General features: G+C 44.1%; 1 protein-coding gene across 1 annotated transcript in view; it reads right to left on the reverse strand.

Moving 5' to 3' along the window:
* Positions 1 to 5,959: 5,959 nt before the first annotated feature.
* HOMER2 (homer scaffold protein 2) overlaps positions 5,960 to 15,796 on the reverse strand; it is an 81,795-nt gene continuing 71,958 nt past the window's right edge. Inside the window, exon 9 of the mRNA XM_035130786.2 lies at positions 5,960 to 15,122. Within this exon, the coding sequence (XP_034986677.1) occupies positions 14,934 to 15,122 (189 nt within the window). The 3' untranslated portion in view covers positions 5,960 to 14,933. The remainder of the gene's footprint in view (positions 15,123 to 15,796) is intronic.

A 15,796-nucleotide genomic window follows, 5' to 3' on the forward strand; every position in this document is an offset into this window, starting at 1 on the left:
AAAATGTTGAAATGGCAGTTTAGAAAGCCACCAGGGGGCTGAGCCCTTTGGGGCCCCCTCTATATTGGGGGGGACCGGGGCCATTCCCCCCAACACCCAAAAAGTGTGGGGCAGAGCCACCAACACCACTGCTCCAGTGGCCAGTTCCTGGAGGGTTGAAGTAGCCTCACGTGCCAAGGAGGAGGCAGTGCCAAGGAGGAGGTGGATGTACCAGCCATCGAAACCGCACAACTGCTGCATTTGGCTCCGCCCCAGCTCCTCCTGACCTTGGGACGTTGCAACCTCACGCATGCAACGTTCCCCCCCCCAAAAAAAATCATTGCAAGCTGGCGCCTCTGCAACCCACTATGTATAAAAGTAGTGTTGTCAAAATAAAGAAATTCCTTCCAGTAGCACCTTAGAGACCAACTAAGTTTGTCATTGGTATGAGCTTTCGTTCTTCAGATAACAAAACACGAAAGCTCATACCAATGACAAACTTAGTTGGTCTCTAAGGTGCTACTGAGAGGGACCCAGGTGGCGCTGTGGTTAAACCACTGAGCCTAGGGCTTGCTGATCAGAAGGTCGGCGGTTCGAATCCCTGTGACGGGGTGAGCTCCCGTGGCTTGGTCCCAGCTCCTGCCAACCTAGCAGTTCGAAAGCACGTCAAAATGCAAGTAGATAAATAGGAACCGCTACAGCGGGAAGGTAAACGGCATTTCCATGTGCTGCTCTGGTTTGCCAGAAGCGGCTTTGTCATGCTGGCCACATAATCTGGAAGCTGTACGCCGGTTCCCTCGGCCAATAATGCAAGATGAGCGCGCAACCCCAGAGTCGGTCACGACTGGACCTAATGGTCAGGGGTCCCTTTACCTTTACCTTTAAGGTGCTACTGGAAGGATTTTTCAAAAAATTTTTTTGACTACGTCAGACCAACACGGCTACCTACCTGTAACTAGTAGTGTTATCAATTTGCCCACATTTAATTAAAAATGGGGAATCACGTCTGTCTTAAATGACAAAGAATGCAAATGCACTTCACGGGCAAAAGCGCTATGGAAATTATAGCAAGGCTGGCAAGCAGATGGAGTTAATGTGATTTGCTTACACGGATCACTTGCTCCATCGGCCTGCTCCTCTCCTTGCCACCCACCCTGCCTGTTTCCCTCCACTCTCTGTTTTACACAGTAAACTACTTGGGGGCCTGGAGACCTGCTCCTCTTATTAAACCAGCAGCAGCAATAATTCACACCCAGACAACGCGGGCAAGCTGTTCGGACAAACGACGGGCACATCGCACCCCCCACCCCAGGGTGAGGATTCAGGAGGAGAGTCCAATTCGCACATCTGAAAAAGAAAACCCCACAACAACTAGCACATATTCTCTCTCTCTCTCTCTCTCTCTCTCTCTCTCTCTCTCTCTCTCTCTCTCTCTCTCTCTCTCTCTCTCTCTCTCACACACACACACACACACACACACACACACACACACACCAACAAGTCAGGAAATGGTACATCTCCACTCCCAAGTAGGAGAGAGAGATTTTGCGTCTGTCAAGCTGGGAGACCTTTCCTGCTTTTGCCTACAAAGCTGCAGCTGCAGCTTTATTCCAATCAATATTATTAAAGAATGAGTCATTGGAATCCTCCTCCTCCTCCTCTCCCTCCCCGATCTCTGTCTCCATCCCCAGTGCCCAAGAAGTGCAGAGGTGGCGACAGCAATTACACGCCACCCTCTGCTCTTCTCACCTAGAGGAAACCTTTGCTGCCTCTCTCCTGACAAGCCAATTAAAATTAGCATCGAGGTGAACTGGAGGTGCGGGGTGGGGTGGGCGGAGAGGCATTTCCCACAGAGCCAAAAATTGACCTAGGGATCCTGAACCTCGAAGCAGCCCAAGGATTGCTTTTAACATGCTGGCATGCGCACTCACATGGGTTCGTGTCGCAGCAGGAAAACAGAACACAACACAGACCATAGCCACTTCTTTTTAATATTTTCTATTTATTGGCCACTGTGGATGTTCGCAGAGGGGTTTTACCTGTAAGAGAAATAGCGCAGCTGGCTCCCAGGCCTGTTTACTCAGGGACAAGTACAACAACAACAACAACAACAACAACAATTTATTATTTATATCCCGCCCATCTGGCTGGGTTTTCCCAGCCACTCTGGGCGGCTTCCAACAAAATATTCAAAATGCCATACATTAAAACATCAGTCATTAAAAACTTCCCTAAACAGGGCTGCCTTCAGATGTCTTCTAAATGTCATATAGTTGTTTATTTCTTTCACATCTGATGAGGGAAGGCGCCACCACCGAGAAGGCCCTCTGCCTGGTTCCCTGTAACCTCGCTTCTCGCAGCGAGGGAACCACCAGAAGGCCCTTGGAGCTGGACCTCAGTGTCGGGGCTGGACGATGGGGGTGGAGACGCTCCTTCAGGTATACTGGGCTGAGGCCATTTAGGGCTTTAAAGGTCAGCACCAACACTTTGAATTGTGCTCAGAAACGTACTGGCAACCAATGTAGGGACTGCATCTAGAGCCGGGCCTGCCATTCCTCATAAGGCACGTTTCCAGGCCTTTGACCATTTTGGTTGCCCTCCTCTGGACACGTTCCAGCTTGTCAGTATCCTTCTTGAATTGTGGTGCCCAGAACTGGACACAGTACTCCAGGTGAGGTCTGACCAGAGCAGAATACAGTGGTACTATTACTTCCCTTGATCTAGATGCTATACTCCTATTGCTGCAGCCCAGAATTGCATTGGCTTTTTTAGCTGCTACATCACACTGTTGACTCATGTCAAGTTTGTGGTCTACCAAATGGTTTAACAATGGTTTAATGTCACATTCACACCATACATAGAAATAATAATAATAATAATAATAATAATAATGATTTTAATTTTGTTATTTGTACCCTGCCCCTCTGACTGGGTTGCCCAGCCACTCTGGGTAGCTTCCAGCATATATAAAAACATAATAAAACATTAAACATTGCCACTTTAAACAGTCGTGGCTTCCTCCAAAGATTTATGGGAACTATAGTTTAACGGTGCTAACCATTGTTTAGAACAGGCATAGGCAAACTGGGCCCTCCAGATGTTTTGGGACTACAACTCCCATCACCCCATAGCTGGCCAGGGGTGATGGGAATTGTAGTCCCAAAACATCTGGAGAGTCGAGTTTGTCTATGCCTGGCTTAGAATTACCTATTCCCTTTCCAAAGCTACAATTATTATTACTACTACTACTATTATTAGTATTTATTAAATATATGCCGCCCTTCATCCGAAGATCTCTGGGCACTTCACAACATAAAAATACGAAATGAGAACACAAAACACATAATAAAAACAAGATCAAACAAATAACCCTACCTCCCACAGTCACATACCAGTAGTTCCCAAGGAAGAGGAATTTATTGTTAAACCACTTTAGAAATTGTAGCTCTGTAAAGGTAATAGGGTCTCCTGGCAACTATCAGCACCCTAACAAGCTACAGCTCCCACAATTATTTGGGGGGAAGCCATGGTATAAAAGTGCTTGTAATTTTTAGTGTGACTAGGGTGCAATTGGTTACACAGTACACAAAATTTGCATACTGCCAAAGCCTTCCCACATTTTTAGACACCTGTTGCCACTTCTCACCTGTCCATCCGAGGTCTAAGACAGGCATCCTCAAACTGCGGCCCCCCAGATGTTTTGGCCTACAACTCCCATGATCCCTAGCTAACAGGACCAGTGGTCAGGGATGATGGGATTTGTAGTCCAAAACATCTGGAGGGTCAAAGTTTGGGGATGCCTGGTCTAAGACAGTAGCACAACAGAATGACTATAGCTTCCGAGACGTATAAATACAAGTCTACTTAAAATGTGAAGACTGGGGTGCGTACATGTGATATTCAAAAAAGTGTGTGTGTGTGTGTGTGTGTGTGTGTGTGTGTGTGTGTCCCCAAATAACATGATGACTACACCTTGGTAATAAGGTGCGTGTTTGGGAGCACAATTGCATAAAGTGCCTTGTTTTCTGCCTTGCTTTCTGTGTAAAATGAAAAAAAAAAGTATTTTGACAAACTTTCCCAAGCTGTCTTAGTTTTGAGTGGGTGATTCGGTATACTATAATTAGGAGCTCGTTTCGGAAATGTTCCTATAGGCCACCATCACCGAGCGCTGTCGTATCCATAGCAACAGCGGTTGCCTGGATTCCTCCAAGAAGCTATTCGGTTCTTAACAGGGAGGGCCTTCGTTCTGACGTTGCTGTTTACATTCCCCCAAAGGTTCTTCCTGGCTCGGAGACAGCCATGCCACGGCTTTGCAGAGGAGAGAACATTATGGCAACAGATGACGTGAAACGGCTCTTTCCCCTTGGTACCTGGCTAAGTGTGAGCAACACCATTCTGTTTCATGCTGTCTGCTATGGGATGCTTAGACGGCAACAGCTCATAAAACAGAATTTGCCAGGGATAAGTCAAGCGGAAACAAGGGCACATCTACCCCATACATTTAAAGCACACTTACACCACTTTAACAATTATGCCTTTCAACACCCCCTCCCCAAAGAATCCTGGGAAATGTAGTTTCATAGGGAACTCTCTGGGAGTTCTAGCTCTGGGAGGGTAATAGGCATATCTAAGCAATGCTCAGCACCCTTAGCAAACTACAGCTCCCATAATTCTGCTGGGAAGCCATGACTGTTTATTGCCACTTCTCTAAATCTAACATTGAATTAGATTTAGAGTTAGATTTGAGTTAGATTTAGATCTAACTACTTGAAGACGATCCATAGGTGGCATTTAACACCAAACAGACCAGCAACGATGTTTAAATCAGAGACAGGTAAATGTTGGAAGTGTAAAGAGGTTGAAGGGTCATCCTTCCACATGTGGTGGTCTTGCAGCGTACATAAAGGTTATTGGGAAATAATATATAATGAACTTTTTATAAAAAAATGTGTAAAAGAACATTCCCCCCCCCAAACCCAGAAGCTTTCCTCCTGACGTATAATAACATCAGGAGTTCCCAAAAACCAGAATAACCTATTCATTTATGGAGAACAGCTGCAGGACCAATGAAAGAAGAGTGGCACGTTAAAATGTTGAAATATGTGGAATTAGCAGGAATGGCCAGTAGAATAAGAAATCGAGATGAAAAATGGTTTAAAGAGGACTGGATTATATATAGAGAGAGGGGAGGGAGGGGGAGGGAGAGGGAGACAGATTAGATGCAAAACCATAACAAGCAGGATGTTAGTAACTTCAGCAGTGTAAGTAAGAACAAGAGATAAGGAGAGTAAGAGAAAAGGAAGTGGATTATAAAAGGAGCCATGGAAGGAGAGGAAGGGAAGTGCACTAATCTTTGTATTTTTGAAAGAAATAGAAGACATTACAATTCTGAATTGCATTTGAAATGCAGATAAATAAAATGTGTGTGTGTGGGGGGGGATAGAGTTGTTAGCATGTGTCTGTCTTGAGAGACAATGCCCTGCGCCTCCGGGGGTGAAGTCAAACCGCTGTGCAACTATGGGAAGTGGACCCAATCTGAATTAGGACTGGGGATACCAGACTGTTGCGGTGTTCAGGTGGGATTAAATCACATGTGGTATGCCACCCATTTTTAAAAGCATGCTTAGAACTGGTCGTTGTCTCTCCATCCCCCAAAATACCCACCGTTTAGGGTTTTAATCCAGATTGGGCCCACTTCCCTTCCCATAACATTTCACCCACTCAAAATCTATGCCAAACACACACACACACACACACACACACACACACCTGTGTTGCTCTTTCTCCTGAAGGTGCTGTTTGAAATGGAAAGAAGCGCCCTGTTTGGATGGAAAGAAGCACTCTGCCCAGCGAGGCATCCTGTTGGTCTTGGTGAGGAGCCGCCTGGAAAGCAGCTTCTGGTCTTCTGTCACCTCTCAGTGTAAAAATAGCACCTTGGGGGACAAACAGCAGCGGTCTTGCTCAATTAAAGCGCTCTGCATACATTCAAATCCAGGTTGACTTTTATTTGAAGGGCAGAGGGAATTCTCCCAAGCTGAACGCAAAGCAACAAGAAAATGTAATTCAGAAAACCGGAAGTTTATCGAGTCAGGACAGAACTTTGTATTATTATTTTTTAAACTTAAATATATGACATAAATGACTCTATAATACAATAAAATCAGATAAAAATTACAGAAAATTCCTAAAGAAAAAAGTTTTGTTTTTCCAAATATATATAAAAAACCCATCATTTACTGCTACTAGAAGAGATTCCACATATCAATGTTTGCTGAATATTCAGTGACATGGGGGGGGGGTGGACTTGTTCACAGCAGACAAGTAACGAGGTAAAATATAATTTCACAGCAATCAACCTACAATAATATCTTCAGGTTGATTAATCATATTTTATATCTGGATAAAAATATACAGTTTAATCACTGCAATGTTTTCCCACACTCTTATAATCAGTTAATTCATCTTGTACTAAACCTTACTTGGAACCATGAGAACATATTGCAAATTACTAAAGGCTCGTCTTACTTTTAAAACATTTGGTATAGCAATATCACACTAAAATACTCTCATATTTGTTAACTACAAGGGAAGAATATATTTCAGTTTTTAAAAGTGCTCTGTACATCAACATTCAATTTCAGAATGTATCACAATCTGTAGCATAATAAATTCAAAATGCTTTTTTCTAGTATTGTCAGCTAACCTCCTCCTCTCTCTGCCACACACACATCAAATTGAAGACAATTGTGCAAGACTTAGGGTATCAGTTTGTACCTTTTTGGGGGGCACATTCTTTCTTCTTGGTTGGCATATGGCTAAAATAAAATTATTGCTAACCAGTATTAGAAAACAGAAAACGCAAATTAATTCCCATAACTGCCCAGATACATTTTAACTGAAAACATTTTAATAACTCACACTATGTTTCCTAAATGCCATGGGGGCAGTCCTGTGTGCTATCAGCCATGCTCAAAATAAGTCAAACTCGGGGGGCTAAAATGTGCCCAGAACTGTATTGGATCATGGCCATGACGTTAAAATAAAATATAGTTCTAAGCAATTGTGCTTACAATCAAGGCCTCACTTCCCAGGTCCATTTAAGGTAATAACAGCTTCAATAGCCCAGAATCACTACAGGAATCCAAAATCTGCCAACCCACTGCTTGTTGCCACTACAAGAGTCAAACCAAAACTTGAGAAGTTGAAGCATATGATGCTCATCCAGACCAGCAATGGCTAGCAGCCTTCCAAAGTCTCAAGCAAATAGCTTTTTGAGACCTGCTAGGATAATTTGTCCCTGGGAGTTTCGCTATTTGTGATGGCAGCCAGTTCTCCCCACAATGCCGTTAAATGACTCCACTTCTGTGGCATTGTCAGAAATCAAAGATGGCGGCTGTGCGTCTCCAAGACAAAGCCTTCAGGGCCCACCATCACTGAAGCTGGGCCCATAGGACAGCTCCCCAATGATGGAGCTGGCCCTGTCTGCATGCAGTGCAAATGCCCAGTTAAGCTATTCAGTCCTGCCACACTGGGGCAAATCCATTCAATTATGGCACCCGACACGAACTTGCTATCAATGCTTCCGAATGCTACAAAGGCCAGGTGGTCACATCTAGGCTGCGCACTGCACAGTGCCTGTGTCGAAGCATTGCCACAAAGCATGAACTATGGTTGCAGCAGCACCCTTGGGTTTAAATGCAGCTTCTCCTCCTTCGACAATAGGCGGAAAGCAATACCAGGCTCTCTCCCAAGGTTGTTGCAAGTATTACTCTGATAATGTTACATGAAGCGCATTGAACACCTCAGGAAGAGCTATATAAATGCCAACAGTTATCTCAAGTCATCAGCACACATCGATCCAGCTACTCCGGTTGCAACTTAACAAGTTACAAGACTGCAGATGGCTACATACTCCACTTAGAAGCCATGTTGGCTTGTAAGCAGTATAGAAATTAATAAATAATTATTATTGCAAACTGAAGTTGTCATTGTGCACCAGATTCCCACAAGATATATTTTCATTCCATAAAAGAGGGGTGTGTCTGCATGATTTCCACTAAGTGGTAAGGTTGTCATCATTAGAGTGGGTTACTAACAGATCCCAGAAATTCGTCTTTTGCCCCAGTCCAGCAATTTACATGAAGCGGCCCTCAGGTTATGATCCCAAGCACACTTTTGTGAAAGCACCACTGGAATTGATGGAAAGTTGCATCCAAGTAATTAGAATAATCTACAGGTATAGATGAAACACATCGTACAGAGCTTTTAGGGTAGTTCCATTTCAAAACAACAGCTGGTGCTTCTATCCCCATTTGAGTCCTTTCCCATAGTAAAAGCAGCCTTTACACACACACACACACACACACACACACACACACACACACGTGAAATGGTACAGTCCAAAGAACCATGTGATTTACCTACAGACTGGCTCAGCATCCTTAAGACCAGGGGTATAAGAAGCCAAAGCAACAGAAAGAAGCAATCTAGTAAGCAAGCAAGCAATCAAACATTTACAAATATGCATATAAACTTTATACACATATATAGGCATCTTGATGTTTTAAAAGTTAATTTCTACCTCCTCATTTTATCACAGTAAAATGTCATACTGGCTAGCCATTCTACAAACTCCATTCAACACTTCTTCCACCAACAGAATATACATATTTATATCAAGCATATTTGCAGAGGGCTGTGGCCAACTAAGGTCTACTCAGAGTAAACCCACTGAAATGAATGAACCTAAGTTAGTCGTGTCTATTAACTTCAGTGGGTTTACGTTGAGCAGGGCGAGCATTGGATACAACCCCAGCGTTATTTAATAGATACCTCTTATATAGTACCCTTTTTTACTCAAGGTATCTTATTACTACTGAACATAGCATACAATATTTCAGGCATCCGAATAACTTCTTCCAAATTGCTAGCCCATCCCCCTGGTCTGAAGATGGTGCTTTGGGGTGACAGATCATTAAATGGAAAATTGACAACCACTCAGGGGTTAATCCTGGATGAGAGTACTGTCAAAAGTTTCATCTTCCTGACCAGGGTGCCAGATAGAGCAGGTTTTAGGTTTGGGGGGTTGTAACTGAGGATAAGGTAGCGAGAACAGAATGAGTATTTTGTGGGTATAACTTGCTCCCCAACAATCTCCCTAAGCTTATCTAACCTGGGTGGTCTTAGGTGTGGTTTTGAAGACTGGTAGTGCTGTGTGTCTTCAGCATTCAGGTTCAAGATGTCTCACAGGCTTGGATGGTCCACACCGATTCCAACTGTGGGGATGCTTTGACCTCTTCCTCTCTGCTGCCTTTGATCTGGGCTCCATGTTGCTGAACCAAATGGGCCCTTGCTTAGACACACTGAAGGTGGTCCAAATGGAACTAATTGGTACCGTGCAACGCGTGAAGTAATGCTATGTGTGAAAGCAGCTCTTTGGCGTTTTTTATTCCAGCCTGCCTTTGTTTACGCTGTGCTTGGGGAAAAGTTTGTTGTTGCTTTTAAATTCATGACATTGCAATGCCAATTGTATCGTATTTGTTGACCATTGGTTATTATGCTCACTTTTTGCACTTTAAATTTATTCTGCAATCTGGAAACCCAGCCAGATGGGCGGGGTATAAATAAATTATTATTATTATTATTATTATTATTATTATTATTATTATCATCATCTTGTGAAGGCAATGCACCCTGAAAGTCTGGTTAGAAATCCACTCAGTTATGCTAATAAACCTGCTGAGGCATGACTAGGTTCCTCTGAATTTTGATAACTCTGAACTTCTTGTTTTAAGTTCTTAAGTCTTAAGTTCTCCAGTTCTCCACATCAGTTTGAGAAATGCACTTTCTAATGAAAATTCACCAGCATTTTAGTGCAAATTTCTCTTAAGCTGTACATATCTATGCAGTTTCCCATAAAATGCACATTTTTTGCAAAGCAATTTCCCCAAATATCAGAATTTTTTGAATACAGCATTATTATTTTCACTTTACCCTGCCGTTTTCATTTTCTGTACCCATTACTTGGCTGTAGAACAGCATTGCAAAATTCAGAAATGCGCACATTCCAAAGGATGACTTGTGTTTCAATTTATGTATTTGGATAGTGCAAATGATTTAGCTTCATTCACATTTAAATACGGTATGAACTGAATCAAATTTCCTACCCATCCCCAGGCATGCCATGCAAAGTCCTCAGGGAAACACAATGCCAGTATGGACCCCTTCTGCCATTTTTTAAAATTGGGAGCAAGCATTTAGCACACCTTGAATAAGATATGGCAGCACCACCTGAGGCTCCCCCAAATTGCTTTAGGAGCCAGATTTGGGGTACAGGAAAATGCAGCCTTATGATATCAGAATATTTCTTCATTTAGCCAATAGTGACTGACTAAATGCAACTGACAATTCCCCAGGTTCCCCAGGGGAGAGTGGTTGTTACCATAACCTGCTTCTTGAGCCTTTTTAAGTGGAAATGCTGGGGACTGAAGTTAGCATCATTGCATGCCCTCTACCAATGAGCTATGGTTCTTTAAGCACCACTTGATCCCAACTGCTCTGGTTTGTAGTCACTTCAAAAGAGGAGAAAATATCTATGATCAACATCTTGAAATCTTTCGACTACTGCTAGGACAGCCCCACTTTCTGGGAAGACAGAGGTAGCCAACTTAACAGCACAGCAAACATGCCATCTCTCCTGGCCAACTGACCACCACACAAAACTTTTGCAGCAGATGGTAGACTAAGGAAGAGGCTGGGGTGTAAATACACAGTCCTTTAAATGATTTTTGTTTTGTTTTTTAAAAAGGCAGCCTTGGTGTTATTTATGGCAGCTGTAGGTTTTATAGAAGCCTGTTTTCAGTTCTAAAACGTCAAAGACTTTGCTCCTGGCAAAGAACCGCCTCCGTGTTTTAATTGCCAAAGAAGAGGACATAGCACAGAAGTCCAGTCCTGTCACCCTGTTGGCCTTGGCCTGTGCTGCCCACATGCTCCTCATCACGGCTTAAGCTCAGCCTAACACACCTAAGTCACCTGACTGGAAGGAGAAGCTCTGAACCCACCCCTTCCCCGGCACACGATCTTGGATCAGGAGCCTGTGAATTGAGGCAGAAGGAAAAAGTGGGTTAGGCGTAGGCTCAAAGCAACAAGAAATCAGATCAGAGGCATGGGGTGGGCGAGTGGGCAGGAAATTTGATTCCAAGGAGTTCAGTGGGAAAGGTTTACTGGAGAGGTTTACTGGTGAGCAAATGGTTTTGCTCTCAGGAGCCAAAGGATGCAAAAATTAAGGAGAGCGGTGTCCTACGAGCACAGCCAAACGCTTGGCTTGCTATTTCAGATCTGTTTTGTTAACTCTGCTTGTGCATTCAGATCATTGTGCCTTGCACCTCTCTTCTCACTCCTCTCTGTGGACCACTGACTACTCTGAACCTCCTTTTCTGGGCCCATCCCATCTGCTAACCCTGCCTCTCTAGAATCTGAGAAGCTCATCCACTGGCAGCTAGACTCCTCTCTCTACTCCGCACCATCCCCACGACATTAGGCAAAGGCTCAAGCATTAGGCAAAGGCTGAAGACTCCAACACCACCATAAAACCCTATGGCACACTGCAATATAGATATGCATGTATATCAGCGGAAAGAATAGCTAACTGTTTTGGAGGTGGATCAGGGAAGACAAGAAGGTTTCATCAGCTAAGAAGCTGTTGCAAACTGCCCTCTTCATACTTTGCACCTTACGAGGAAATGGGAGATTCACACAGTCCAAAATGAGAGATTTATCTCCAACGCTTTTTCAATAAGAAGGTGGCTTTTTCTATTAAGAGCAGAGAAAATTGAATCACACACCCATGCAATGGCAGACACAAAAGGAGAGAGCACTGTGAATGAAGAGGTGAACTCCCTCCTGCAGTTTTAAAAGCAGCTAGGAGCCGCGGGTGCTTAACACACAGAACAGAAAAATGGAAGAGGAGGTAGCTCACTGTTAGGCAGGGCACCTTTGAGCTTCCACACATCTGCATAGCAGGCAAAGGTGGTGAGTTCGGGTAACTGCCAGTACTAAGATCCATAACAGGCATGACTAAGAAGTGTTTTCCAGTGTGATACTTGCAATACAGTCTGAGTGGCTGACAGACATTTGTGTCAGCAGCCCTCCCCAGTGCCGTGCCCTCTAGACGTTTGGGACAACAACTCCCACCAGCCCCAGCTAGCATGGCCAGGGTGATGGAAGACGTAGCCCCCAAAGATGTAGAAGGCACAAGATTGGGAAGGTTTGTACAGAGCTTCGTTTGAGATACGACTCTGTCCCAGGACCTGGTTTTTGTAATTCCAGGAGCTCAGCCCTGAAAGAAGCTGAAGATACTAACGGGAGTGTTTCGGAGCATGTGAAAATGACTTTCTCATTTCATCCCAGCTGTGACCACCACCAGCCTTGATTCACCTGGAATTAAAGAGCAGGTCTTCGGGGACAGAGCAGAAACCTTCAAGGTGGGTTGATGTCCCAGGATGTTCCTTTTTAGGGGGCCATGTGTCTTGGTGCTTAGTTTGAAGACACCCCCCTGAATGTGCTGGGGGTTGAACTCTTGGATAGAGGACACTTGGGTGGATACTTAATTCTAAAACTAAGTTGCAACCAGTGCCACTGTCTGCAACAACTCTTCCACTGGCCCTCCCTCCTCCAATTTGTGCCTGCTTGCTGCAGCATCTAATATCTTTACATCAGGCACCAACCTCATAGCCAGTACAACACCAATAAAACACATTTTCCCCTTGTTGCCCTTGTTTACTGGCCAAGGGAGCCGGTGTACAGCTTCTGGGTCATGTGGCCAGCATGACTAAGCCACTTCTGGAAAACCAGAGCAGTGCACAGAAACGCTGTTTTACCTTCCCGCTGGAGCGGTACCTATTTATCTACTTGCACTTTGACGTGCTTTCAAACCGCTAGGTTGTTCCACCTTTATTTCCATATTGCTTTTACTTTTATCCTAACAGGCTCTTTAAATCCTTACAATGGTTTAAAGTCTTTGTTGCAACCAACGTCTGAGGTTTCTCTGGGTGAAGAGGTGGCACATAAATGGTTTTAAAACAAATACCTGTATCCTGAATGTAAAAATGCTGCTGCCAGCCAGTGCTAGGGGCAGCAACTTGTAGGGCCAATTGCTTACATCAGGGATGGGAAACCTGTTCCAGCCCAAGGGCCACATGTTCTTCTGGGTCCCTTTCCAAGGGCTACATGCCAGTGGATGGAGCAAAGAACGTAAATATTACCTCTGTGTAACAGGTTAGTTCCTATGCACACTCACACAGCCTGCTCTGTTCTCCATCCAGCGAAGCAAAAGGCATTGCCAGAATTCAAGGGCAAATTCCAGCCAGGCAAAAACACTTGTGGTACAAAGCAGGACCAGCGAGGGATGTGGTGTTGGAGAACTTCCAAGGGAAAGCTGCAGAGGCATTTGACTCCTGGGCCTAAGGTTCCCTACTTAACATCCTTGCTCCGGGAGTGAACTGACCCTGGATCCTAGGAAGAGTGCCTATTTCCCCGGCATGCAGATGGCTAATGTACAACATGTGCATGTCTAAACACCCTCAAAGGCTTGGAAACTGCCAACCAACTTTGGGTAACTACTTCCACGTCCATTGTACCAGAAGTGCAAAGGGCAGGCCCACCTTCCTGGTTACTGAGTGTCCTCTGTCCTGCCGGCTCCCCCCACCATTAAACTGGAGGGACGGTGGGGCAGGAAGGAACCGGCCAGGAGGGCCCCTCAAGCATTTCCATCTCTACTGCCATTGCCCAAGGCTCCCGGGCATAGCACATCACAATGGCCTGTTTTCATTTTCCAAATATATATTATGGGGAGGCCAGCTGGCGTGGGCAGCATCCTATGAAACTCAGACGGGGGGCTCTGGCAGAGACCAAGACCAGCAGGAGCCCAGAGGAGAGAGATGGCAGGCGGCTTGCATACCACAATCTCTCTGCGGAAAACAGGCCTGGCATGAGTGCCTCTCCTGCTGCTGTAGGGCAGAAGCCTCTGAAAGGGGGAACTAGGCTCACATGGAAGCCGCAGGGCAGGTGAGCCGAGCTTCACCAAACAGCAATGCAGGTGCCCATCGGGGTTGATGGACAAGCAGAGCAAGGAGATGGAAAAACCACTGGCCTATTTATTTTGAATGTTTGTAAGTGATTCCAATAAAGGTTTGATGATGATGATGATGATAAGTGCAAAGAGCCACACCCGAACACATTGTGATTTCTACACTGATTTCAAATGCACATTGTTGAACATGGCAAAATTTGTATGAAAAGGCCTCTTGGGTATTTTTTTTAATTAAAAAAAAAAGCCACCACTGAATTCTTCAAATGAGGCTTCACAAATTGATCCTGAGGCCAAGAGCATCTACTAAAAGAATATTTCTCTACCTGCCAATGGCTGCTCCCAAGTGCATTTTTCTTTTTCAAGCCCATGGACAAATTGCAAACATCTTCTCTCATCTTCACTGTGGCCTGTTACACACACACACACACACACACACACAAAACTGCACAGGGCTTGATAATCAAGATTAGGAAAAGGCTCGCTTCCTGTTTCTATGGTTGCAGCAGCCCTTAAGATAGAAATTTCCCTGCAACAACTAATGCATATTCATTTTAAGGTAGGTCTAGTTCCATTTTCCTGAGGCAAGAACCCTCCCCCACCTGTTCACAAAGCCTCAAAGTCCAGAAGCAGCAAGATAAACAAAGCTCTACCTTAAAAAAGAAAAGTGAACAATTTTTGGAAGGAAAGAAAGAAAAGGAAGATTGGGTAGTGGGGGAGAGAACCATTAAATCTTTAAATTCTATGTACAAATCACATTGCAAACAAGAAGAATACTCTGGTTATTTTTTTTTGTGGAACAGACATTTAGGATTAAAATGCACACCCACCAAATGTTAATTTACAAAAAGATATACGTTGCTATTCCCTAGTTATCAACTCCCAGTTTAGATAGTCCTTGCCGGAAGTCATGCAATTCATCGATCTTTCCATCTAGTACGTCTAAAAAAGTTTGTAACTCAGTCTTAAGGTTGTTTTGTCTGTGTTTGCTCTCTTCCACCTCTGTCCTTAGAGCTCTGACTTTCTCTTCTAGGTCTTTATTCCTTTTCTCAGCAGCCTTTAAAAAAAGAAAAGAAAAAGTTGCAGAAAAGTCTCAGCAATAACATGGACAGAGCAAAGGCCCTCCCCCACACCTGCCCCATCGCTGCATCTCTTATTTATTGTGTCCATTGCAAACCTACCTGCAAGCAAACTCTTGTCAGGGGAAAGCCTATTATTTTAATCTGACTGCTTCACAGAAGGATGTGGAAGAGATGCTTTGCCTTGAATGAGGTCACTTTGGGCAGCTTTTGGCTGGAATTTATGTGCCCTACTCTGCATATATTACTGCCACTGCTAGCACTTCAGAATTCGTTCTAAACATTATCTGAAGTTGGTTTGGGTCCTGGCTCACCCATCCACAAATACAACCTGACAAAACAGTGCCTGGGAACTGATACTGTTTCGTTCCGGAACTGAATGTCTTTTTTTAATTATTTAAATAAATAAATAAATAAATAAATAAATAAAAGAAAAAGAAATATCTGGAGTCTCACTGGCTGAATGTGTAGGAAGACAGTGAGAAAATAATAATGATGATGAACTTTAAGTTCCCTAGCAATGGAGTTTACATCATCAATATAAGCCTGTACTTAAAATGCTTTGCCCCAGAGGATAGAGTCCCATGCTGCCTCTCCTCAACAAATTCATGATGCATGGGTTGAGATGAAAGATTTGCAGATGAAGCCGTTC

Source organism: Zootoca vivipara, chromosome 14, assembly GCF_963506605.1.
Source record: "Zootoca vivipara chromosome 14, rZooViv1.1, whole genome shotgun sequence".
NCBI classification, from domain to species: domain Eukaryota; kingdom Metazoa; phylum Chordata; class Lepidosauria; order Squamata; family Lacertidae; genus Zootoca; species Zootoca vivipara.